This window comes from Echeneis naucrates, chromosome 14 (assembly GCF_900963305.1).
Source record: "Echeneis naucrates chromosome 14, fEcheNa1.1, whole genome shotgun sequence".
Taxonomy (NCBI): Eukaryota; Metazoa; Chordata; class Actinopteri; order Carangiformes; family Echeneidae; genus Echeneis; species Echeneis naucrates.
In genome coordinates, this window is record NC_042524.1 from 22,330,269 (window position 1) to 22,355,727 (window position 25,459).

At 41.0% G+C, this 25,459-nt stretch overlaps 1 protein-coding gene across 2 annotated transcripts in view; it reads right to left on the reverse strand.

Moving 5' to 3' along the window:
* dlg2 (discs, large homolog 2 (Drosophila)) overlaps positions 1–25,459 on the reverse strand; it is a 256,903-nt gene that overhangs the window by 132,038 nt on the left and 99,406 nt on the right. For both annotated transcript variants that reach the window (XM_029518553.1, XM_029518554.1), the window contains exons 5-6: positions 21,849–21,932; positions 21,055–21,219 (exon numbers count right to left, since the gene is read on the reverse strand). In XM_029518553.1, coding sequence (XP_029374413.1) covers positions 21,055–21,219; positions 21,849–21,932 — 249 coding nt within the window. The remainder of the gene's footprint in view (positions 1–21,054; positions 21,220–21,848; positions 21,933–25,459) is intronic.

Here is a 25,459-nt window from a genome sequence, read left to right on the forward strand (position 1 = left end):
AGAATGCAGTTCTAGGTCCTACTTCATACTGTTTGGTTTGGCTTGGTTAATTTGGCCTCTTTTTTCTTCCTGTTTCAGGAAGTACAGTGGATGTTGTCTGAGTTTTCGTCTGGGCTGGTAAGCCTGTGATACATACTACATGAAGGATAGGGGCACAGACCTATTCTCTAGGACTAGATGTGGGCAGAATAGTTTGAAGGGCATAGCGAGTGTGGCTGGAGGGAATAAAGACGGTAGATTAGAGGGAAAGATGCTCCAGGTTTGTCCTTGTGGTTGGCAGAAAATAACATCAGTCAGAGGCCTTAGAGTGCATCAAGGAAGAATGAGATGTGTGGGAAAGGAAGGGCAGTGTGGCCACATCGATCCGAACTTTTTAAGAAGTCGATTGAGTAAGTCGGATGAAATCCAGCGACAGGTAGAAAACCACAGTTCGGAGGATATCAACAACACAGCCACAGGGGTGGAAGAGGAGATTATAAGAAGGGATGCAGCTGACATTGAGGTGAATAGGCCAGTTAGAGAGAGAGATATGGAGCAGAAAGCTAGAGTTAGATGGCCACGGGCAAATAGTAGCAAGGAATGGGAGACAGTCAATAGGGACTTGTCAATAAATCTGAGTAGACTAGGAGGAGACGCAAGTGATAGATTAGAAAAAATGGGAGACATAATCTACTCTTACGGTGTCGAAAGATTTGGGGTGCAAGATAGAAAGAGGGTTGAAAGAGTACAGGTAGCTAAGTCTAGACGGCAAAGAGAAATTGAGAAATTAGTTAAAGAAAGAAGACAATCAAGAAAGCAGTGGAAAAGAGCTACAGAGGAAGAGAGAGAGGGAATTAATGTGTTGCAAGAGGGATTGAGAAATAGGCTAGCTGTGCTTAGAAGGGCTGAAAATCTTAGGAAAAAGAGAAAAAGGAAAGAATATGTAAGAACAGCATTTTACAGGGACCCGTTCAAGTTTGTTAAAGGATTGTTTAGCCAGGAAAAGGGAGGGCAGCTTAAAGCGACAAAGATAGAAGTAGAAGAGTACCTGAGAAATACATATTCAGATTCAGAGCAGAATAGAGTAGTAGGACTTCCACCTGACATGCCACCATTAGGGGAGATAGATCAAGAAATGGATGTTAGACCACCTGGGTGGAAGGAGGTAGAGGAGGTAGTCAGGCGTGCGAAAGCTTCTTCGGCCCCCGGGCCAAATGGAGTCCCCTACCGGGTCTATAAAAGCGCACCTGATATCCTAAAGTTTTTGTGGAGGCAGTTAAGAATAGTTTGGAAAAAACTGTCTATTCCCAGAGCATGGCGTAGGGCAGGAGGTGTTCTTATTCCCAAGGAGAAGGAGTCTTCAGAGTTGAGTCAGTTGCGTATGATCTCTCTCCTGAATGTAGAGGGGAAGATTTCTTTAGTGTAGTTGCACGGAGACTAGTTAGTTATTTAGAAAGGAATAGCTTAATAGATACTTCAGCACAGAAGGCAGGAATACCAGGTTTCGCATGGTGTTTAGAGCACACTAGCATGATTTGGCATCAAATTCAGGCAGCCAAGAGTGAGAAAAGAGCTTTGCATGTGATATTCTTGGACTTAGCAAATGCATTTGGGTCAGTGCCACATAGTCTTATTTGGGAGGCGTTTGATTATTTTAGAGTGCCTGGAGTAGTTGTCAATTTAGTAAGAAACTATTTCCAGGATATCAGGCTATGTTTAAGTACGGCAGGCTTTACAACAGGTTGGCAGAAGTTAGAAATAGGTATTATGGCAGGGTGTACGATTTCTCCATTAGCATTCACAATGGCAATGGAGGTAATTATTAGAGCCTCTAGGTGGGTTGTAGGTGGAGAGAGGTGGCAGGATGGGATGCGCCTTACACCAATTAGGGCATATATGGACGACATGACGTTGATAACTACGATGGTGCCATGTATGAAAAGAATACTGGAGAGACTTAATAAAAACTTAAAGTGGGCTAGTATGAGAATCAAGCCTAGTAAGTCTAGAAGTATTTCAATAAGTAGAGGAAGATTAAGTGATCGAAAGTTTGTAATAGATGAAGAAGCAATTCCAATAATTAGGGAAAAAACCAGTAAAGAGTTTAGGTAGGTGGTACAAGGCAGATTTGAATGACAGAGAACAGGTAGTGCAGTTTAGGAAAGATGTTGCTGAGGGACTGGACAGAATAGATAAATCAGGACTTCCAGGAAAGTTGAAGTTGTGGTGTTTGCAGTTTGGATTGGTTCCTAGATTGTTGTGGCCACTGTCAGTATATGAGATTCCAATATCTGCTGCAGAGAAAATGGAAAGACTAGTAAGCTTTTACATTAGGAAGTGGCTCGGGGTTCCGAGATGTTTAAGCACTGTGGCACTGTACGGGAAAGGCATACTACAGCTCCCACTATCTAGTTTAGTGGAGGAGTTTAAATGTACTAAGGTTAGGACAGAGCTCCTGTTATCTGGGAGTAAAGACGTGGTTGTTAGTAAAGTGGTTCCGAACCCAACCAAGGGGAGAAAATGGAATCCGAGAATGGCAGTGCAGGAAGCAGAAGCAGCTCTTAGGCATACCGAGATTGTGGGTAATGTACAGATAGGCCGGGGAGGCTTGGGGCTTGGCTCAGGCAAACCGGTGTGGAGTAGAGCAGGTCCCAAAGAGAAGACGAAGCTGGTTGTAGAGCAGGTGCATAGACAGGAGGAAATATTAAGGAGTGCTAGGGCAGTGGCTCAGGCTAAGCAGGGACAGTGGTTGAACTGGGAAGGTGTAGAGAAGAAGAAGCTTAGTTGGAAAGAGCTGTGGAGTATGGAGGAAAGTAGGATTAGATTTTTGATAGGGGTAACATATGATGTCTTGCCAACTCCCCAGAACCTAAAGCTCTGGGTAAATGGAGACCCGTTATGTTCATTGTGTTCAGGTACTGCAACTCTAAAGCACATTTTGTCCAGTTGTAAGGTTAGTCTCTCACAAGGCCAATATACGTGGCAACATAACCAGGTTTTAAAAAGCTTAGCTGCAGGTATTGAAGATATATACGGAGGCAGGCAGTTTTAGGAGGGTCTAAGACAAAGAGAGTTGCAATACAGTTTGTTCAGGAAGGAGGGAAAGTTAATAGGATAATGAGGAAGCAAGGCAGTTTAGAGGATGCTGGTGACTGGGAGATGCAGGTAGATTTAGGAGGAAAGCTTGTGGTTCCCCAGGAAATAGCCTGCACAAAGCTAAGGCCTGATATAGTTTTGTGGTCTAGGAGTAGAAAGAAAGTATATTTCATAGAGCTGACTGTGCCTTGGGAGGATTTAGTTGAAGAAGCTTATGAAAGGAAAAAGCTCAGGTATGCAGATTTAGGTAAGGATGCTGAGCAGCGAGGATGGAAGGTTAGGATTTGTCTAGTGGAAGTAGGATGTAGAGGGTTTGTAGCAAGATCTGCTGTTGCTTTGTTGAGGGAGTTAGGAGGAAGCGGCCAGAGGGTGAGGAAAATAGTGAAGGAAATGTCAGATGAGGCAGTAAGATCTAGTCAGTGGATTTGGGTTAGAAGAGGTAATAGTAGCTGGGGGCCCAGCAGGGGAAGCTCTTAAGATAGACAGACTCTAGGGAGAAGCAGAGGAAGAAATCCAGGAAGGGGAAGTGTATTTAAGTCGGGGGTGTGGCCTGTTTGAGCCTCTTTGCCACCATGCGGTTAGTCCAGGTGAGTCGGCTTGTGTTGGTGTGTTAATTTTACTTGAATATAGGATTGTGTAGATGAGGTTAGTCGCTGAATCTGCTAGTGTAGCTTGTAGCTTGTACTGCCTCCACCTCCTGCACCCTCTATACTTTCATGCCCCCTACCCGAACCAGGGTCTGTATCCCCACCCCACTTTCACTGGTGCAATCGGTGAGAGGTTAGAGTAGTTGACAGTGGTGTTGTTTGAAATAGTGCTGTGTGTTGGTGCCTTTCGACACCATGCGGTTAGCCTAGGAGAATTGGCCTGTGTTGGAGTGTTGGCTTTGGCTGTTCAGGTGAGTTTGGTTGCTGAATCTGCTGGTGTGCTAGCGTAGCTTGTAGTGCCTCCACTTCCTGCACACTCTATACTCTCATGCCCCCTACCCGAACCAGGGTCTGTATCCCATCCCTACTTTTCTCTCTCCTCTATTTCTCCCCCCCTACCCGAACCAGGGTCTGTATCCCCACCCCGCTTTCACTGGTGCAGTTGGTGAGAGGTCAGAGTAGGTGATAGCAGTGCTGTTTGAGATAGTTGTCTTTGTGTGAGGAGTGGTGATGGCTGGCATTTTAGGGGGGTGACGCTGGGACGCCAGTGTTCACGGTCTAGCCTTCTGGAGGTGTTGTGGGCCTAACTAGACGAAACACCGGTGAAAGGAGGTTCCCACCTGATGACCCTGAAGACATGATAGTTATCACCGCTCACTGGCCTAGTTGGATATCATCTGTAGGGAGCATAGAGCAGTGTGAAAATTTGTTGCTAGGAGGGTGTTCACTGAGTCTGGTCCATTTTTTTTGTCGCACAAGTTTCTTGTGTTTCTCTAAATAAAAAAAAAAAACATGATACAAAAATGTATATATTGGCAAAGTCGACCATAGCAGCTTTAATGTGAGTTCCCTATTGTACAGGACAGGACTTTTCAACACTATGAGGCGTAATCCTCTGCTCTGGCTATGGCCATGTGTACTGTCCCTTTATTCATGAAACATATTACACATTAGGAGAAATGTAAACATTACAAAAGCAGTTTAATATGTGATGGGGAAGATTTTGAAAAGCAAATTTCTAATTGCTTTAGTTGCAAAGGTCAAGATACTAGTGATCAAGCTTAAGGAAGCCCAAATTCCTGTATTTATTTATTCAGACTGCACATTCACAAAGTGTTGTCTTCAAGACCAACCTGAGTTCAAGGTGACATAACTTCACAGAAACGGAGAGAGGACCTTATGAGACTTGTTTGCATGCAATGTAAAGTAATGAGTGACGATGACATTTAAATTTGGGCATGATCCTTAAGTGTCATTACATGTGGTACATTGGGTGGAAGGTCCTGTGCTGACAGTTTAACCGCACTGGATTTTTTTAGGTGGAACTAGGATGACTATTAGTTAAAGATGCATTATACCAGGAAACTCAAATAAACACAGAATCTCAATATAAGTTAAAATTAAACTTTTAGGGCTTTAGAAACTTAGAATTGTAAAACAAAAAACAAGCTTTGAAAGTCTGAATGAATAAAAATGGTCAGCTTACATCCAGCATTTCCCACACAATGTTAAGATGCAGCCTTTGGCTACAACTGGGATCTATCTCATGATCTAATAAGGTATGACAGCACTGTAAGTACTAATGGCTTTATCTGTTTAATGGACTTCCATTTCCCATTGCTCTGTTTGAGAGATGACCTCTTTTGAATGCTGTCCTATTTTTTTGTAAGATGCTCCCTTACAACAATATAAATCAACTGTTTAATCAATTTGCCATTTTTTTACTTTTTGAGTATTGTTCACCTTTAATTCAGGCTCATGTTCATCTTTTACTGGTGGGTTGTGCAAAGGAAAAAAATAACTATTTTGGGGGAAAACTGCTGGAGTGGGCAAAATTGACCTCTTACAGAAAACCCACTTAGAGCAAATCAATTTTGGCGGATCTCATGGTCTCTGAGTGTGGACAACAACAACCCTATCTTTCATCAAAACAGTAAGATGCTATGGGTTAATTTTCAGTGCATCATTATGCTTATGAAACTCCTTGTGAACAGGCCATCAGCAGAGGAGATTAGTCAAACTGACTTACCAAGCATTTTCCTCCCCCCTTTTATTTTTTCCCCAGCAAATTCTGTTTTGGAAATTAGATTCTGTCTGCTAGCAGAAAGAGAAATAAGAAAGGCCTCTCAACATCTAAAGAGGGCACTGGGCATCTATGACACAACTGCAGAGGCCAACTGCAGACCACACACATAAGATTTTGCTAAAAAAAAAAAAAAATAATAATAATAAAAATGGCATTGCATTATTTCAGTGAATTTCTCAGTTGCACATTCAAGCTGCCAATCTCCTATTCTACCAAGGCCCCACTTTCAAGAGTGTTTGTGTTTTTGCAAATGACTGTGCTCCTGCAGCACTCTACTATTCTGGGGCAACAAAATGTTGACTGTACTTCTTGCTTTTAACAGAGAATTGCCGCTCATTTGGAAGTGGTTTACATTTGTTAACGAGACAGAGCCAATCGGAGTCAGTGAAACAGTATGCACGTTGAACAAGTTTGAACAGTATGAACAAAACAGATGAAAGTATGTTCACACACAGGTTACCAATGAGAGGTAAGTGTCATGTCAGAGAACAGACTACTAGACTATCAAAGGTTTCTTGAGGCCTTTTATAGCAACAGAATCTTCTCAGATTCAGGTTCCAGTCTTTTCCCTTCAAGAGAAATTAGTGAAACAGCAACCCTGAAAAGATTTTTGAGAACTATGTGACTGATTTAAACAGGCACTTTGATAACGATAAATTTACAGAGGATGAGAGATTTCTCTTTGAAAACTAGAAGTGTAGGCACTTCCTCAGACCCACTTAAAGAGACTGAAACATGTTGTTTTATCAGCTGTGATAAAATTAATATTCAAATGTTTGCAATGATGACTGGACTTTTTTGTGTAAGCCTTTGAATTAAATTTTTTTCAGAATCTTCTTCACCAAAGTCTTGTTCATCTAACCCAATATCTTGGTCTGTAAATGACAAGAGTTTTTGATTACCAGGTTTTCCATTGCCCTAATGGGAAGTGCACTGTTCTTTTAAAATAACAAGACTACATATGAAGCTGATGCATTAAAAGGGTAAGAAGTAAATTTCATTATGAGGCAATAAAAAAATGTGTGCAAAGATCACATCTATAACTGCTTACCCTAAGTGCTGAGGATGACTGCATTTTGCAACAAGGTCTGCAAGATTAGGTTTTTGGGGAACCCTTTTGACTGTTGACTGACAGTAGGAGGTATGATGTGAACTTACAACATGCTTTGTACAGTACTGTGATTCAATATGGTTACACTGTCCTTGCCTTGGAGAGGAAAGTCATTCAACCCATGCAGGAATGAAATTTATGACTCATGTTCCAATATCAACAGTGATGTTGCCACATACAGTATGTCACCTATAAAGGAACATACAATAACCATATATATATATTGTACATCCTCTGGATATCTTAAGGTATTATTTTATAACATATGAAATAGATACCATGTTCTGACCACATAGGTATGTTCATAAGACACAATTCATTTATACATACAAATGTAAGAATGGATATTTCTATTGGTTAGAAATATGTGTCAATAAATGGCGTCTTTAAAATTTCATGTTAGTATTTTATTTTCTATCCAATAATCTACAGTATTGTTCATACATACTTTGCATGCACTAATTTGTGTTTCTTTTCATGTAGCATGGAAGCAGTTTATAGTTTGAATATAAATGTATTTACTCAGCTCATACAACATAAAATATATATCACGCCTTTCAAAACTGTTTTAAAACTGTTACCTCAAATAATGAAGAATGAAGCTGAAACGCATGTCACCTGAAAAATGCATGACATGTTTTTGTGTACTACTGTACACTGTTTCAAAATGGCAGTGAGCTCAGGGCATATGATTCATTACTTCTACCATTGTGTACTAACTACCTTATACATCAAGTGAAGTTAAAAGTTGGTAATAGATTCAGATTGATGGAATTTTGCCTAATTGTGTTAGGACAACTTTATAATATCCAGTCACTTTCAAGGACACCACAAACTCAGTTTGTCTTGGCCCTACAGCTGCTTGGCCTAGAAGCCTTTTTTATCACTCTGATCTTTAGCTGGGAGCAAAGGCATGTCTTATCATTCTGACAACCAAAATAAACTACCCTTCCTTTAACATCCATGCCTTTACATGCCTCATTCCAAAATAAGCTATTCAACATGAATTAGAGGAGATTCTTTTAAAGTTTGTTTGATGGTCATTAATTTCAAATCAGGTGCACAGAATTATAAATACACGGTGACAAGATTGCAGTCTTACTTTAAAATCAGACAGAGGTTTGAAACAGAAGTTTGAAAAAACAATCTGCATATCTGAGAGTCTTCAATAGGCAATCAGGACCTTCCATTTTTGTGGATAAGAAGAGAGAGGAGAAATTAGAACAGGTACTGGAGAGAGAGATCGGGGGACCAAGTCAGATTTTGAATCCTTAGATGGTGGCATTGCGGTGCTAGATCAGATTGATAACAAGAAGTCCTCTTTGATCACACAGAGGTTATCGGACAGAATTTAAAATAAAAAATATTGCCAGAGTGGAGGACCTGGAAAGCTTCATCAACACTTACTATGAGCAGTGCATCATGGAGCTTCCCTCAGACAACTGGGGCAAGAAGAAGAGGAAGTTTACCGACGAGCCATCACAGGGCCAACACTAAGAGGACACGGACAGTTTTGAGTCACCAATTAACCCAAACGTGCATGTCTTTGGACAGGAGTATCCGGAGGAAACCCACACAGGCACGGGGAGAACATGCAAACGCCACACAGAAAAGCACCACCTTCTTATTGTGGGGCAACAGCACTTAGCACTTAGCACTCTGCTGCCATGCTGCCCATGAAAATATCAACTGTGCTTAAGTAAGATACATACCCTAATTTCCTGATTACTTTTTTTTTTACGGGTAACAAGCTTCATGCCGCCAATACATTTAATGTCACATCAGACCAATGAAATTACCGAACAGGTCACAGTGGACCAATGAAATTGTTCTAATTAAATTAAATGCACCCACACTAAATTCTTCAGCTCAGTCATTTATTTTGCACTTCATGCACATGCCTTATCATAGAAAACACACAAAGCAATGTACACGATGTAGCTTTCAAGTTAAAGTCGATCGATCTGCCGAAAAGGCAAAATCTTACTGTGTAACATAATTCCTGCCATTTCCTCCCATATTTCCGACACCTGCAGCTTATAAACAAGTGCCCTAAGCTAACCCTAACCCTAACCCTATATATGTACAAAACTTTTTTCTTTTTAAATTTAGCAGGTGCGGCTTATATTCAGGTGAGCTCTATTGTCCAGAAACACTACTACACACACTACCAGTCAAAATTTTGGACACACTTTCCTCTTCATTTGAATGAGAAAGTGTGTCCAAACCTTTGACTGGTAGTGTACATATATATATATATATATATATATATATACACATATACATACAATGGATATATTATCTCACAAAAATGTATATGTATGTCACCCTTTCTATCCTGTCACTCACCTTGTCAGTCTCCCCCTGCTTTTCTTTGCTCTTTCTCCCTCTGTCTATGTCCCCCTATCCTCCATGCTCCCTTTCACTCACCCCTCCACATATCCCTTATGCAATAACTTTTTTCATTGTGGTGCCCATGTCATTAACTTTGTTGTTTCTTTTCCAGGTCTTCAAGTGCAGTTTTTATGACATTGCAATCCAACAACCCAACTTTCACTTCTAGAGTCCACTGATTGTACCCCCCTGCATACTGATAGCAGTAGATGGTTATATAGACACCATCAATATTAATTCAAAGAATGATTAAATGCTCTCTCTCTCTCTATGTCTTACTTAACTATAGCATCCTGGAATGTTCATGGCATTCGCTCACTGGCAAAAATAAATTTAATTAAGGACTATATCACAAATTTAAAAGCAGAAATTCTCTTCATGCAAGAAGCCCACTAACTAGATTGAGAAGAAAATTCTCTTATATATCCAAAGCTTTTCCACCTGTTACAATAGTAGACAAATAGTCCATTTTAGTCCATGGGAGATTACTATTTACTTTAAACAGGATAGTAACAGACCCAGAAGGCCGGTACATCGTTATCCAGGCATCAATCATCCAGGCTGAGCTTATACTTCAACAACTCAGACACCAAGATTTTGAACATAAGGCAAATTTATTGCAAAACGACTCCAACGCAGCAAAAACAACAACAAAAATCTCCCATAACTGCAATTCAGGAAATCAATTATATCTTTTATCAAAACCTATATTCACCAACAAACAACCCAAACCCGGAAGACCATTCAGGCCTTTTTCAAAAATCTGCTTCAAGTGACTGAAGAACAAAGAAACTTCTTGGATGAGCCGCTGACGATCGATGAACTATTAACTGCAGAGGAAAGAAAATATGACTGCAGGCAAGGCTTCCAGACCAGATGGCTTCCTTGCTGAATTTATGAAACATTTCTGGTCAGAGTTAGTGCCTCTATTCCTCAGGACAGTTACAGAGTGTAAAAACATTGGCTATATAAGAGCCCACATGAATACAGTATATACATATATATCTCTCCTAAATTATCAGCGTTAGTCCACCTGAACTTTGATCCACTCCTGGAGAAAATCTGGGCACTGGAACAATCTTGCCAACTCTCTTATGGGGCATATAGCTATGGCCAAAATGAAACTTTTTCCAGAAATGTATTCTCCATGATTACATGAGTACAAACGGAAAAGTGGTTCCAAAATATCAATTCTGCTATTATAAAATTCTACTCAAAGAACAAAAAGATGAAAATTAGCCTAGCTACCCTTCAAAAAATAAATTGGAAACAGGATTGGATGCACCAAATTTCAAGAATTATTACTCAATCAATCAACTGCAATATATCAATAAATAGATAAATCAAAATGCAGATTATAACTCTTGGCTTGAACTTGAACAGATAGCCAGTCACAGCATCAGAATCTCTGACCTCCGTTACCGTGATCCTCAAGCGTCATAACCCCTGATTGCTTCCACCCTCTCTGGTTGGTGGAAAACTCTAGAGACCACAGGTTCCCGACCGGAACCCTGTATGTTTTCCCCAATCTGACACAAGGCAGACTAACAAAGCCCCTCTTCATTTTAGCACTTGGGAGCAAAAAGGAATTAACAGAGATCAACACAAAATCCCTTTGGTTTCTCATAATTTTGAGAGAGGTGACAGAAAAAGCACAGCATCCTTCATTCTGCTAGTTCCTACCAGCACCACCTGCTTCCCTTCCCCTGCCCATCCTACTGCATCTTGTCTGTCCTTTGTTCCCCCTCGTATTCACTGTTGTGTAGCACTGCCCTCACTGCCACACAAATGTCACTTTACTCAATACAGATCAACAAACTAGCTTTCAGGGAGGGCTGGTGATGGTCACACACACAATTAAATTAGGGCTACTGCAATCGAATTAATCAAGTATTCCACTGAAAACTCCATCGATTAATAGAGTAATCGTATAAAACATATTTTTGTTTAGTTAAAGAGCAATTATAAATAAACATGAGAAAATACGACGTTTCAGTTTATAATGAACAACTGGTTTCCTTTTTTAGACAATCACCATTTATCTTTATCATCACTTTCATCGTCGTCACATCTTTCCACCATAGAGACAGAGTGCACTTAAGCCCCACCCACACCAGAGGGGAAAACAATCAAGAGCTCTCCATAGACTTTATATTGTTTGAAGGTGTCTCTTGTCACTCTCCGTGTCCCAGCAAATACAAACAAATGCCTAAAAGCTGCTGTGTGGTACGGTGCACTACTAACAGGGAAAACATGCATCATGAGAGGAGCTGGGAGATCATCATTGCCTCTCTCACCTCCCTCCATGACATTTACTACGCTCGCCTCACCTGTAAAGCCCTCCACATTGCTGCTGATCCCACCCACAAATCACATAGTTTCTTCAGCCTGCTACCATCAGGTCTCTTTGTTTCTTTCATCAGACTATGAGGATGTTAAAATCGCTCCATGCCCTGTCCCCCCACCCACTTCTGCTCCCTGCCCACACAATCCAGACTGTCACCCCCTCTCCAAGACTGAACTCTGAACTACAATGCAATACAATACAATGGACTTTATATTGTGTTGCTGCTATTGTGCCCTTTTGTCCCCTTTTTGTTGTTTTTTGCACAATTTTACATATATTTTATGTCTTGATTTTGTTTATTTTCTGCACTGAGGGTCTGAGAGAAACGCAATGTTGAGTCTGGGTGACCTACATATATTGCAGGTCACCCAGTATGACAATAAATATACTTTGACTTTGTTCAGGATGTTGCAGCAGTGTCTTGCGACAGAATCAATGCTATCCCCTCCTTAGATGACAAATGGTTTTATTTCAAAAATACATTCACCTCAATCATTGATAAACATGTCCCTCTGAAAAGATTCAGGATTAAGAATTGTTACAATTGTTCTTGGTTCTCACATGAGTTGGCAAAGCTTATCCACCGATAAGCCTTGCTTTGCCTCTCTCTTCAGCCATCACTTTGTTAATTCACTCCAGATCCTGTAATTTACTCGTCTGTTACTTAACTTTCCCCATCCACCAATTCTGGTTTCTCCCTCAAATTCCTCTCTATCTCAGAAGTGCAGGATGAACTCATCAAGCTGGATCCCCATAAATTGACAGACTTGATCCAATGTTCTTAAACGCATCTGCTCATATTTTGCTGCTCCCATCACAACGGTATTTAACCTGACACTACAGCTCTCTGTTTTCCCTTCTGACTGGAAATTGGCCCTGATTACTCTGACTCTGACCCCAAATGTTACCGACCCATTCCTTGCTTCCAACCACATTTTGTCTGACACGCAATCTGTTTTCCGGACTGGTTATGAGTGTATTACAACCACCATAAAGGTTCTTGACAATATGATCACAGCATTAGACAACAAGCAGGTCTGCATAGCTGCTTTTATTGACCTTCCTAAGGCCTTTGACCCAGTCAGTCATGGGATTCTCCTACATTGGCTCTAAAGTATTGATCAGTCCACCACCAGCTGTTTTACTAACCTTGTCTAGCAGCTAAAGACTGAAAATAACCTGTCCGAACCACTTACAGTCTCCAAAGGTTTGCCTCAGGGCTCCATGTTGGGCCCAACCTTATTCTCCATCTATATTAATGATGTTGCCAAGATTGCTGGCAGTTCCAGGATCCATCTGTATGTCGTTGACACCATCCTATATTCAGTTGGCCTTTCTTTCCACTTCACCAGATCTACTCTTCAACTCAGCCTCACCTATGTTGAACAGCCTTTTTGCAACATCCATCTCTGCCTAAATGCTAATAAGACTAAATGCATTGCTTTTAGTCTGAAATATGATGCCTCCAGCCTTCCCAAGATCTAGTGTTCCGATGGCTCGGATTTCGAAAAAGTCAGTTCCTACAAATACCTAGGAATCTGGTTGGATTCATCTCTGCCTTTCACCACATATATCAACAACCTTCAGACAAAGGTCAAAGCTACACTAACTTTTCTCTTTCATAACAAAGCTTCTGTCAAGCAGATCCTCTTCAAGATGACTATACTCCCAACTCTGGACTACAGTGAAATCATCTACAAAATGGCACCAAGCACTACCTTCAAAACACTGCACACTCTTGATAATTCACCCATCCGCTTTGCCACTAATGCACCTTTCCACATGCACCATTGTTATCTCTATAAACTAGTGGGCTGGCCCTTCCTTCGTAACTGGTAGCTCCATCATTGATTTCACTTTGTCTATAAGACAATCCTGGAAAAGACACCCCTCTATCTGTCATCTCTTCTTCACTTTTTCCATAATAATTATTGCACTAGGTCAAGTGAATATGTCTTGTTCACCATCCCCAATACCTCTACTATTTTTGGCCACTCCTTTCATTTTTGTAACAGCAAATGAATGGAACACTTGACAAAACAGACTCAAACTTTCATCTTTAACTTTGACTTCTGTTATCACGTTCAAGCTTAAACTCCCACAGGGTTCGGTCTTTTATCAGTTCCCAGAGTCTGAACCAGACTTGGAAAAGCTGCATTCAGTTTCTATGCTCCACATGTCTGGAACAAAAATCCAGAAAGCCTCAGATCAGCTGAAACACATCAGTTTATTTAAATCCAGGTTAAAGACCCACCTGTTTGCAACTGCATTTAAATATTTTTTTTTCTCAAATCTACACAGCCTCTTTTAAGACTTAGTGTTCTCTCTTTTGTTTTTAATTTTTAAATCATGCTTTTTATTCTTCTACTTTTTAATGTTTTCTGCTGCACCCCAAGGTAATGCTTTTAATGTTTTATGGAAAGCACTTCAAATTGTCTTGCACATGAAATGTGCTGTACACATAAACTTGCCTTGCTTTTACTTCATATCATTTTTTCTTTTGTACGCACATATGTGCATTCTCACACATACACATTACTTATCCCCTCTTTTCGGTTATTACTCACTCACTTGTCCTTATTACTCCTGCCATTTGTCCCGTTATATGCTCGCTCCTGTGTTTTTGTTTGTCTTCCTTTTTGCATGCAATCTATGTTTTTATGTGTATATGTATCTGTGTATATGTATTTTTCCCAACTGGGGCTTCTTGGCCAGGTAAACAAGTTAAGACTAGCTCACAGTAACAGCAGAATAAGCACATTGGATTTCATAGCAAGCAATGGCCCACCAGAAATGACAAGCCTGCTTCTTCAGGCAATGGATTAAGGACAACACCAAAACAAAGCCCATGCAATACTGAGGGCATGTCATTCCTCCTGGCCTAGGGACCCAGATATAAGAAATTAGTTCACACATAACATTAGAAAATTAGAAAGCGCGCTTCTGAAAAGTAAAGTAAAAACAAAACAAAACAAAATTAAGTTAAACAAAAACTTGCTGTGTAGTTTGCTGTGGTCACACTTGGGTATGCAAGATCAAAACGGGTAACTAGTGCAGGCTGCAGGTAAGAATGAAGGACCAGGTTTACCAGCCAGTATAGAGACAGAGAATATGAGACCCTAGTCCAGTGCATCAGGATAATACAGCATTAGTAATGGTTACCCTGTCACATATTGAGTGGACAGAGGAGGGAAAATTCTTTAAGATGGCATTAACAGGAGTGGATCACAGTGACTTCCTGAATTCTTTTAGTGAATGCCTTAAAGCAGACATCAAGGAAATTAGAAAGAAACTGGCGTTCCAGTAAGTCAGAAGAGTCTCACAGAGCCTGGAAAGATAGCCTAAAAACATATAAAAAAGCTCTCCGCAGTGCTAGAAGTTCATATTACTCAGCACTCATAGAAGAAAACAAGAACAACCCCAGGTTTCTCTTCAGCACTGTAGCCAGGCTGACAGAGAGCCATAGCTCAGTTGAACCAGTGATCCCCTTAGCTCTAAGCAGTGATGATGTTATTAACTTTTTTACAGAAAAAATTCTCACGATCAGAGAAAGAATTTATCAGCTCTTGCCTACGTTAGATAAAAATCTCCTACTGAATACAGCAACTCCTGAATCAGCTGCAACGCCTCTTTTACATCTGGAATCATTCTCACTTCTGAATCTCTCAGAGCTAGCTTCTATAGTTTCATCATCCAGACTGTCAACCTGTCTATTAGACCCAGTACCAACTAACCTCTTTAAAGAGATTTTTTATTTAATTGAGCCGTTCATTCTAGATTTGATTAATCTGACTTTATTTCTGGGTTATGTACCTCAGGCACTTAAGACTGCGGTCATCAAACCCCAGCTTAAAAAGCCTAATCTTGATCCAGATGTTTTGGCAGATGTTTGACCCATATCGAACCTTCCATTTATTTCTAAAATCATTGAGAAAGCTGCAGCAAAACAACTACACGAGCATCTGGATGGGAACAGTTTGTTTGAAGAGTTTCAGTCAGGATTTAGAGCCCATCATAGCACAGAAACAGCGCTGGTTAAAGTCTCCAATGACATTCTAATGGCCTCAGACAATGGATCAACCTCCATACTTCTCCTTCTAGATCTTAGTGCTGCATTCAACACCATAGATCATAATATTTTACTACAGAGACTGGAAAATGAAATTGGAATTAAAGGAACTGCACGAAGGTGGTTCAAATCCTACTTATCAGATAGACATCAGTTTGTTCATGTAAACAATAGCTCCTCCTCATGTACTGTAGTCAGTCATGGAGTCCCGCAGGGTTCGGTACTTGGACCAATCCTCTTTACGCTTTATCTGCTTCCTCTAGGCAACATTATCAGGAAACACAGTATCAAGTCTGGATGACGGGAAATTTTTTACTTCTCAACTCTGACAAAACAGAATTTATTGTACTCGGCCCTAAGCACCTCAGAAAAATGCTATCTAATCATCTCATCAGTCTGGACGGCATCACTTTGGCTTCCAGCTCCACTGTAAGAAACCTTGGAGTAATTTTTGACCAGGACATGTCCTTTGTCCCTCACATAAAACAAGTTAGTCGGGCAGCTTTCTTCCACCTGAGAAACATTCGGAAAATCAGAAACATCCTTTCTCAGGATGATGCAGAAAAACTAGTCCATGCATTTGTAACTTCTAGGCTGGACTACTGTAACTCATTACTATCTGGATGTCCAAACAAATCTCTAAAAGGCCTTCAATTAATTCAGAACGCTGCTGCACGAATATTAACAGGAACTAGGAAAAGAGATCACATCTCTCCCGTGTTAGCTGCTCTTCATTGGCTGCCAGTAAAATATAGAGTAGAATTCAAAATCCTTCTTTGAACATATAAAGCTCTTAATGGCCAAGCTCCATCATATCTCAGAGAGCTCATAGTTCCTTACTGTCCTAGCAGGCCACTCCGCTCTCTAGATGGAGGTTTGCTTGTGGTCCCTAGAGTCTCCAAGAGTAAATCTGGAGGCAGATCTTTCAGTTATCAGGCTCCTCTTCTATGGAACCAACTTCCAGTATCGGTCCGGGGGGCGGACTGTTTAGTAATTTTCAAGACCAGGCTTAAAACTTTCCTGTATGACAGAGCTTATAGTTAAAAGGTTAAAGTCCTCTACTCTTTAGGTATGCTGCTGTAGGCCTAGGCTGCTGGGGGAAGGACTGAGCTTCTCTCTCTCTCTCCCTGTCTCTCCCTGTTACCCTCTCTCCCCCCTCTCCCTCTTTCTTTCTCCCTCCCTCCTTGCATGCGCTGATAAGAACCATCCTTCTTAAAAAACACAGTTTCACCCAGTTCAAAGAATTTATACTGCATTTACTAACCATGTTCTGCCAAAGTCTCTGTCTCTCCCAGTTCCTCTCCTCTCTCTCCCTGTTCTCATCCTGCAGGTGGTGACTCATTTCCATCCCATGTTCCTGCAACACCTGCTGGTCCCATATAGCATGAATTCTGTATTACAGCTCAACTCCATGAACTTCATGCAACATCATGTTCCTGCCTACACCCCCCCCTCCAATGCCTGCCTGCCTGTCTCTCTCTCTCTCTCTCTCTCTCTCTCTCAACCCAACCGGTCGAGGCAGATGGCCACCCCCCCTGAGCCTGGTTCTGCTCGAGGTTTCTGCCTCTTAAAGGAAGTTTTTCCTTGCCACTGTTGCCAAGTGCTCGCTCATCGGGGGATCTGTTGGGTCTCTTTAAATAAATTTATAAAGAGTTTGGTCTAGACCTGCTCTATATGTAAAGTGCCTTGATGTAACTTTGTTATGATTTGGCGCTATACAAATAAATCTGATTTGATTTGATTTGATTTGATTTGGTGGTTAAGGCTGTAAAAAATGTGAGGGATGATGGATCCACTAAGTGGAGGAAGACAACACCACACATGAGAGGTTACAGCAGATCCCAGGCAGCCCCGCAGCGACAGCATAATATAAACCCTCATGTTGAGAGGCACTGCTCTGCTGGAGGAAAATCTGTAGTGTTTAGCTTGAAAAGGAATTAATTGTTGCAGCTGATCACCAAGATGTGACATTGAATGGATTTTTAAATGCAAATGAACTTATATAAAAAAAAAAAGAATACACATGATGAAGAATGACTGATGCTAGAATAACTCCAGCTGCAAATTTAGCACAGCTTGACACAGAACAACAGCCTGTGAAGAATTACCCTGATGTTGCTAGAGTAAAACAACAGTACTCAGCTATTGTTACATAACTCTACAAACACACAGGACTTTGTTGAACACCTGCATACTGACAGCATACAACAAAGTTACTGGAATAGCTAACATTTTATCCCAATTACATCTTCACCAGATCAAAATATTTCACATTGGTTCATGCCCCTTTCTGACACCCTTCCAATAGCAATTGGATTTATTTTTCAATGTTTAATTTATAACTTGCTTTATAACTTGCCTTGGTTGCCTTTTAGTTGTCTTAATTCTTGTTTTTGTCTAGTTGTCACACCTTTGCATTGTCTCTCCTGTGCTGATGTGTTCAAACACAATCAAATAAAATCAAATCAAATCAGATTTATTTGTACAGCGCCAAATCATAACAAAGTTACATCAAGGCACTTGATGTAACTACATATAGAGCAGGTCTAGACCAAACTCTTTATAAATGTATTTAAAGAGACCCAACAGATCCCCCGATGAGCAAGCACTTGGCAACAGTGGCAAGGAAAAACTTCCTTTAAGAGGCAGAAACCTCGAGCAGAACCAGGCTCAGGGGGGGCGGCCATCTGCCTCGACCGGTTGGGTTGAGAGTGGGAGAGAAAGAGAGAGAGAGAGAGAGAGAGACAGGCATTGGAGGGGGGGGTGTAGGCAGGAACATGTTGTTGCATGAAGTTCATGGAGTTGAGCTGTAATACAGAATTCATGCTATATGGGACCAGCAGGTGTTGCAGGAACATGGGATGGAGATGAGTCACCACCTGCAGGATGAGGACAGGGAGAGAGAGGAGAGGAACTGGGAGAGACAGAGACTTTGGCAGAACATGGTTAGTAAATGCAGTATAAATGCTTAGAACTGGGTGAAACAGTTTTGTTTTTTTTTTTTAAGAAAGATGGTTTTTATCAGCGCATGCAAGGAGGGAGTTAGAGAGAAAGAGGGAGAGGGGGAGAGAGGGTGACAGGGAGAGACAGAGAGAGAGAGAGAGAGAGAAGCTCAGTCCTTCCCCCAGCAGCCTAGGCCTATAGCAGCATACCTAAAGAGTAGAGGACTTTTTAACTGTACGCTCTGTCATACGCCTGGTCTTGAAAGTTACTAAAGAGTCCGCCCCCTGGACCAATACTGGAAGTTGGTTCCATAGAAGAGGAGCCTGATAACTGAACGATCTGCCTCCAGATTTACTCTTGGAGACTCTAGGAACCACAAGTAAACCTCCATCTAGAGAGCGGAGTGGCCTGCTAGGACAGTTAGGAACTATGAGCTCTCTGAGATATGATGGAGCTTGGCCATTAAGAGCTTTATATACATTAAAAGAAGGATTTTGAATTCTACTCTATATTTTACTGGCAGCCAATGAAGAGCAGCTAACACGGGAGAGATATGATCTCTTTTCCTAGTTCCTGTTAATATTCGTGCAGCAGCGTTCTGAATTAACTGAAGGCCTTTTAGAGATTTGTTTGGACATCCAGATAGTAATGAGTTACAGTAGTCCAGCCTAGAAGTTACAAATGCATGGACTAATTTTTCAAATGCATGGACTAGGTTTTGCTGCAGATTTGATCAGATGAATGACAAGAACGTATTTCTCAAAAATATCCTAACGTATTTAAAAAGAAAAAAACATCACCACATAGGGCTGCAAATTTAATTGAATTCTAATCACGATCATGATTTTGGCTTCCCACAATCAATTTGCGTGATCGAGCGATATTTAAAACGCGTCATTCTGTTCATAGAACACTCCGTGTCATAGGTTTTTTTTCCCAAAGCCTCTGGCGCTTCATAAACCACTGTCTGATCATCTGCCTCCTTAAGCCAATCAGAGTTGTTCCCTGCACCACCACACAGGTTCGTTTCTAGATGTATTACTAGTCGACAGTCACTGAGGACAGAGTAGCAGCGAACGTGGGGAAAGCTCAACAGTAGATAGCAGTCACCAGTCAGAAGGCGATAAACTATCTTTACAAAAAAAAAAAAAAAACAAAAAGGGGCAGAGGGTGAGGGCTTCATCCGATGTGGAAGCATTTTGGGTTCAAGGCAAATGACAAAAAACAAGAACAGGTGATATGCAGTTTCCTTTGTTTTATTTATTCTTTAAGGAGCACTGAATTTTGGTGAATAAGAAGACCTATTTTATTTTTGATGCACATATTTGTACATTAGCAGGAGTGTAGCACCATATGGATGTGAAAGCAGTTATAACAAGCCTACTTTATGTGACAATAAAATTTGTTTTGGTAAAAATTGTCAATTAATCATAATCATAATCTAAATATTGATGAAAATAATCATGATTACCAATTTGGCCATAATCATGTAGCCCTATCACCACATTTTCATTAGGAAATATTGAACCTACACAGGATACCAATACCAAATCCTAAATATAAGCAAAATGTAAAGCGAAATCATACTCCTCAATGTTCCTCCAATATTTCCTCAATAGAACACAAATTATCCATTATATTGATTCTCCATTCACTAAGCTGATTAATGGTTTGACAAGAATTTGAAACAATCGACTGCCTCTCTTCACTTCACAACATTGCCCTCTGCTGGCTCAGACCTGAGCAGAACCAAAGCCAACTAACAGACAGCATCTACCAGGGGAACCTCCTGTAACCTTTAATTCAGACAGCCTGGGTTATTGAACACTGAGACATCAGACTCTTGAAGTCCCGATCAACATAACCATTGCCACCTCACGAATCCAGATAATCCAGAGAAAAAATGAGTGCAAGGAATTGTAAATGTAGAAATGAGGAAGGATGTCAAGGCAACTATTTATCATTTTCTCCTCCAGTAATCAGAGAAGCACTGCTTGATGGCTTACATAAAAGTTTTTGATGTAATCTAAAAGTAGCAGACAAGTATGCTTGCTGCCTCTACTCTTTGTCAGTTCTAAAATCACCAGGGACATGAATTGTGTTCTATACTTTTGCTAGGTGTTGTGAATTTTTTCTTGGTTGCTGATGACTGGGTAATGATTATTTCCAATTCATCAATTGTGTTAGATGAAAAATAAGGTATTTAATAGCTATGTTACCACATATATTAAATGTACTAACATTCATAATTGTGTGGCCACATCTATGCTAAAAAGACAGATGGGGGAGTCAGTGGCTATATTGGCAGACATTCATGGTGCTGAACTGGGATGCAGGTTGGAGATTCATGGTTCCTATGATGGGAGAGGCTGTAACGCTGACCTTGAGAGGAGAGATGTGGGAATGGGACACGTAGCCGTGTACATTTTCAATCTCAGACAGATTCTTCTCAGACACATGCACAAGCTCAGGTGAGCACACTTCATTGGTGAGCCGTGGGAATTCCTGGTCAACAGGTGGGGAGTCATCTTCATGGTAATGGTACTGCTGCAAATGGAGACAGAGAAATAGAAATATTAGCATGCGAGAGAAAGAAAATAACTGACACAAGGGATACCAACTATGAGCTGGAAGTGTGTACGTGTTCTAAGAATACCTATAACTACATCAGATGGTTAATTGTACTCACATCAATGTTTTAAATGTTTACTTGTGCAGCTATTGTTTTAAAAGGAATGACATGAAATAAATTGACAATCAAAGATGACAAAGTGTCAAATGTACCAAAAATCAACATTCCCAAAATTTTGCGAAGCACTTGATTCAGATACTGCTACAAAGTTTAAATAAAACAAAATTAATTGTGACTTGATGCTGCTAATCAACAGATTCAAATGAAACAGGCGGAATCATCAGTGAACATGCAAGCTCAGTGGTGACATGAACTAAGATCATAAATATCGTGCAGAGTAAATAATTGCTTATTGGTGTGAGGTGACCCAAAGGAATTTCATGTTACAGCATCAACATGATGAAATCTGCTCTTATCTTTGAAAAGCTCAAACATGAAAAAGACACAAATGAACATGTGTGTTGTTGTGTGATTGATGGCCAGGATGACACTTGTTCAAGTGGATGGGGTGAAATAAAACTAACCCCCTCCTCCCTTCTCTCACCCAGGGAGCGTTCATCAATGCAGGGTTCATGTAGGGTAGGAGCTGACCGTTGTGGGATGATCCCTGTACCACTGGTGGCCTGTTCTGGAAAGAGCAATAGGACCGTATGTGATCACCAAGAGCAAAAACACAAGACATGATGTTACAGCACTGACGGCAGGAGGGGCAAGAGGGGGCTTAAGCCCCCTCTCAAAAAGTCTTAGCCCCCCCCTTAAGCCCCCCCAAGCAAAAATAAAAAATAGTGTAAGCAGCATCCACAATCAACTGCTCCGTCGCTATGCCGTTGCTGGGAGAGCTGTTAAAGCTGTAACATATGTATCAAACCCAACAAAAAAGTTAGGCGCATATGATAGAGCTAAAGTGCATGTGTCTATGTGTGACCGACAGACAGTTAAAATTCGTAAACACCCCCAGTGAAAAATACAGCCCCCCCAGCTCCCCCAATTAAGAATTTCTGGTGCTGTTACTGTGTTACAGTCACCATCCCGAGCACAAACCCATTACACACAGAGGCAAACACAACAGCAGGAAGTAGAAACAGGAGCTGACTGTGAGACTTTGCAGTGACAAAACACACAAGAGTGCATGCAGGACTGACAGAGTGATTGAAAACTAAAATACATACGTAGATAGTAACAGATTAATAAGGACAAAGTCAGCATCATGATCAATTTAAATTAAACTAAGTTGACAAAAATTTGCTCTATTGGAAGGAAATGGAGAAGCAGTCTTAGCATGACTAAATAAGTAAACTAAATAAGCCAACACAGTCTTGTCACTTCAAATCAGGTACTCACAATTTTAATTGCTACTGCTTGTTATGTGACCATAAAGAAAGTTTCAAGAATATAGAAACAGGGCAGGAGGTGGCCTCCCAGAGCCACTGTGTACACTGAACAGTAATTAGCAGATGTATCTGGCTTACAAAAATAGAAGTGATCTTCAAGGAGAGTGTATGGCTAGCCACAGCTCTGAGGTGTAAACCAATTGTAAGGCCTCAGTGATGACAGTTATTTTGATGATGCCTGAAGGCAGCAGAGTGAGGAGGAGGAAACAGCTCTGGGCCACTGACTGTTGGGGGTGCCAAAAACTAGACTAAGTCTAGAGGTAACAGGCTTTGCAGCAGCTGCCCCCAGGCTTTGGAATGGTCTCCCCCTCTATATTAGGGTATATATATATATATATATATATATGTGTGTGTGTGTGTGTGTGTGTGTATGGTGTAACCTGGTGCCCACTTCTGTACAGCACTTTGGTCAACTGCTGTCGTTTTAAACGTGTTCTAGAAATAAAGTTTGAGTTGAGTTCAGCTGAGTGGTCTCAGTCTCTATTTTCAAGTGTTGTATCCCAGTAGGGATCCAGACATAACATAGGGTGAACTTCCCACCTCTCTCAATGTCTGAATAAACACAGCCAGCACAAGAAAGCTGGAAATCTCAAAAGCAACTTTTACCATCCTCATAATCGAGCGTGACCCACAACAACAAACTAGGGGCCCTGGAATTACCTCACCAAAAAGAAACAAAAATACAGATACCTTACCTAGCATTTGAAAAACAGGACTAAACAACAATGGAAAATAAAGGGTTTCTCAACCCTACCACTGCTGTAACAGATAAGACACACACTCACGATACATTCAGAAAACAGACCAAATGACACATATGAAGCTAGCTGTGCTGCAGTGAAAAGGGTGGAGAGAGGCCATCTTGGTGGTTTGGCATGCCATTTAAAGGGACCCAATCAGGAAACTCTTATTGTCAGTAGTAAATACTGGGTGACACAGAGATATTTTATTAGTGTTTATTACCTCGTGGTAATAGCAAACGAGCTATTAAACAACAGTTCACAAAATAGATTCCCAATTCATTGACAAGATCAAGGCCAAGACCACAAAGGTTCCCCTTACCCCGGATTTCTACTGGGAGCGGAAACGCCGCGGAACAGTTTGGCTCCGTCCTCTGTCCACCGCCAGTTCACACCGGGAGCATAACGGCAACGGAGCGGAGGCTTCGAGCCAGCAGTAATCGATATCACACAGTCTCGCGAGATCTGGATCCAAGGATTACAAAAAATTATTTACTTTGCCTCTGCCACACGAAAAAGCTACATCCCCTGATATTTCCTGGGAATTCTGCTTCCACCATGGGGAGTAGGCCGTTAGGTAGGTAAGTACGCTGCTTTATTTTGAAAGGTAACGGAAGTTTCGTCTTGAAACTGTATCTAACTTCCGGCCTGGTGAGATCCGATGACGCGTTTTAGAAGCGGCCTCCGTGAAAGATAGACTTGCTGCGGATTCGGCGCGCCGCGGCCGGAACGTAGCTGCTCCGTTCCGCGGCGTTCTCGGTAGACACTATCTCATTGGTTTTAATGGCCGCTCCCGGTGGAAATTAGGCATTAACCTTACAGTACAGGAAGAATCCCAGCAGAAGTCTTCACGCAGATTTTGGAATCAGAAAACCATACAAAGAAAAAGACTCGGCCACATACAAACATCCTTCGGTTAGCTCTCTGCGCCGATAAAAACTGACAAAGACATTGGAATATCTTGCTCTTTTGCGCAAAAAAAATATATATATATATATCTGCAGCAAAAAAATTGCATGCAGCCATCTTGACGACAGTCCGGCAGAGAGAAAGAGAGGAAAAAAACGACACGACACGTGCACCTTGACTGATGTCACCAGAATCTTGTACACTTTGAGAAAGGCACAATGGCCACACTTGCAATGAAACTAAAATACCCTTTTTAACAGATATAAATAAACTTGTGTTCAGTAAGTTTTTAAATCTATTTATTGGCATATTTAAGATTTTAATCATAAATTCTATTTATTTATTTATTTCACCAATAAACTGATAAACTGGACTACTAATAAGGATCTAGTCACCTGGGTTACACACGAGTCCACCTACACACACACACACAGATACGCCCATAAACTTGCACACACTCAAACAAACAGGGAGGCAGAACCCCATAACCCAAGTCTTCAAGGAAATTAGAAAGAAATTGGCATTCCAGTAAGTCAGAAGAGTCTCACAGAGCCTGGAAAGATAGCCTAAAAACATATAAAAAAAGCTTTCCGCAGTGCTAGAAGTTCATATTACTCAGCACTCATAGAAGAAAACAAGAACAACCCCAGGTTTCTCTTCAGCACTGTAGCCAGGCTGACAGAGAGCCATAGCTCAGTTGAACCAGTGATCCCCTTAGCTCTAAGCAGTGATGATTTTATTAACTTTTTTACAGATAAAATTCTCACAATCAGAGAAAGAATTCGTCAGCTCATGCCCAAGTTAGATAAAAATCTCCTACTGAATAAGGGACTCCTGAATCAACTGCAATACCTTTTTTACATCTGGAATCATTCTCACCTCTGAATCTCTCAGAGCTAGCTTCTATAGTTTCATCATCCAGACCGTCAACCTGTCTATTAGACCCAGTACCAACTAGCCTCTTTAAGGAAATCTTTTATTTAATTGAGCCGTTCATTCTAGATTTGATAAATCTGACTTTATTTCTGGGTTATGTACCTCAGGCACTTAAGACCGCGGTCATCAAACCCCAGCTTAAAAATCCTAATCTTGATCCAGATGTTTTGGCAAACTAT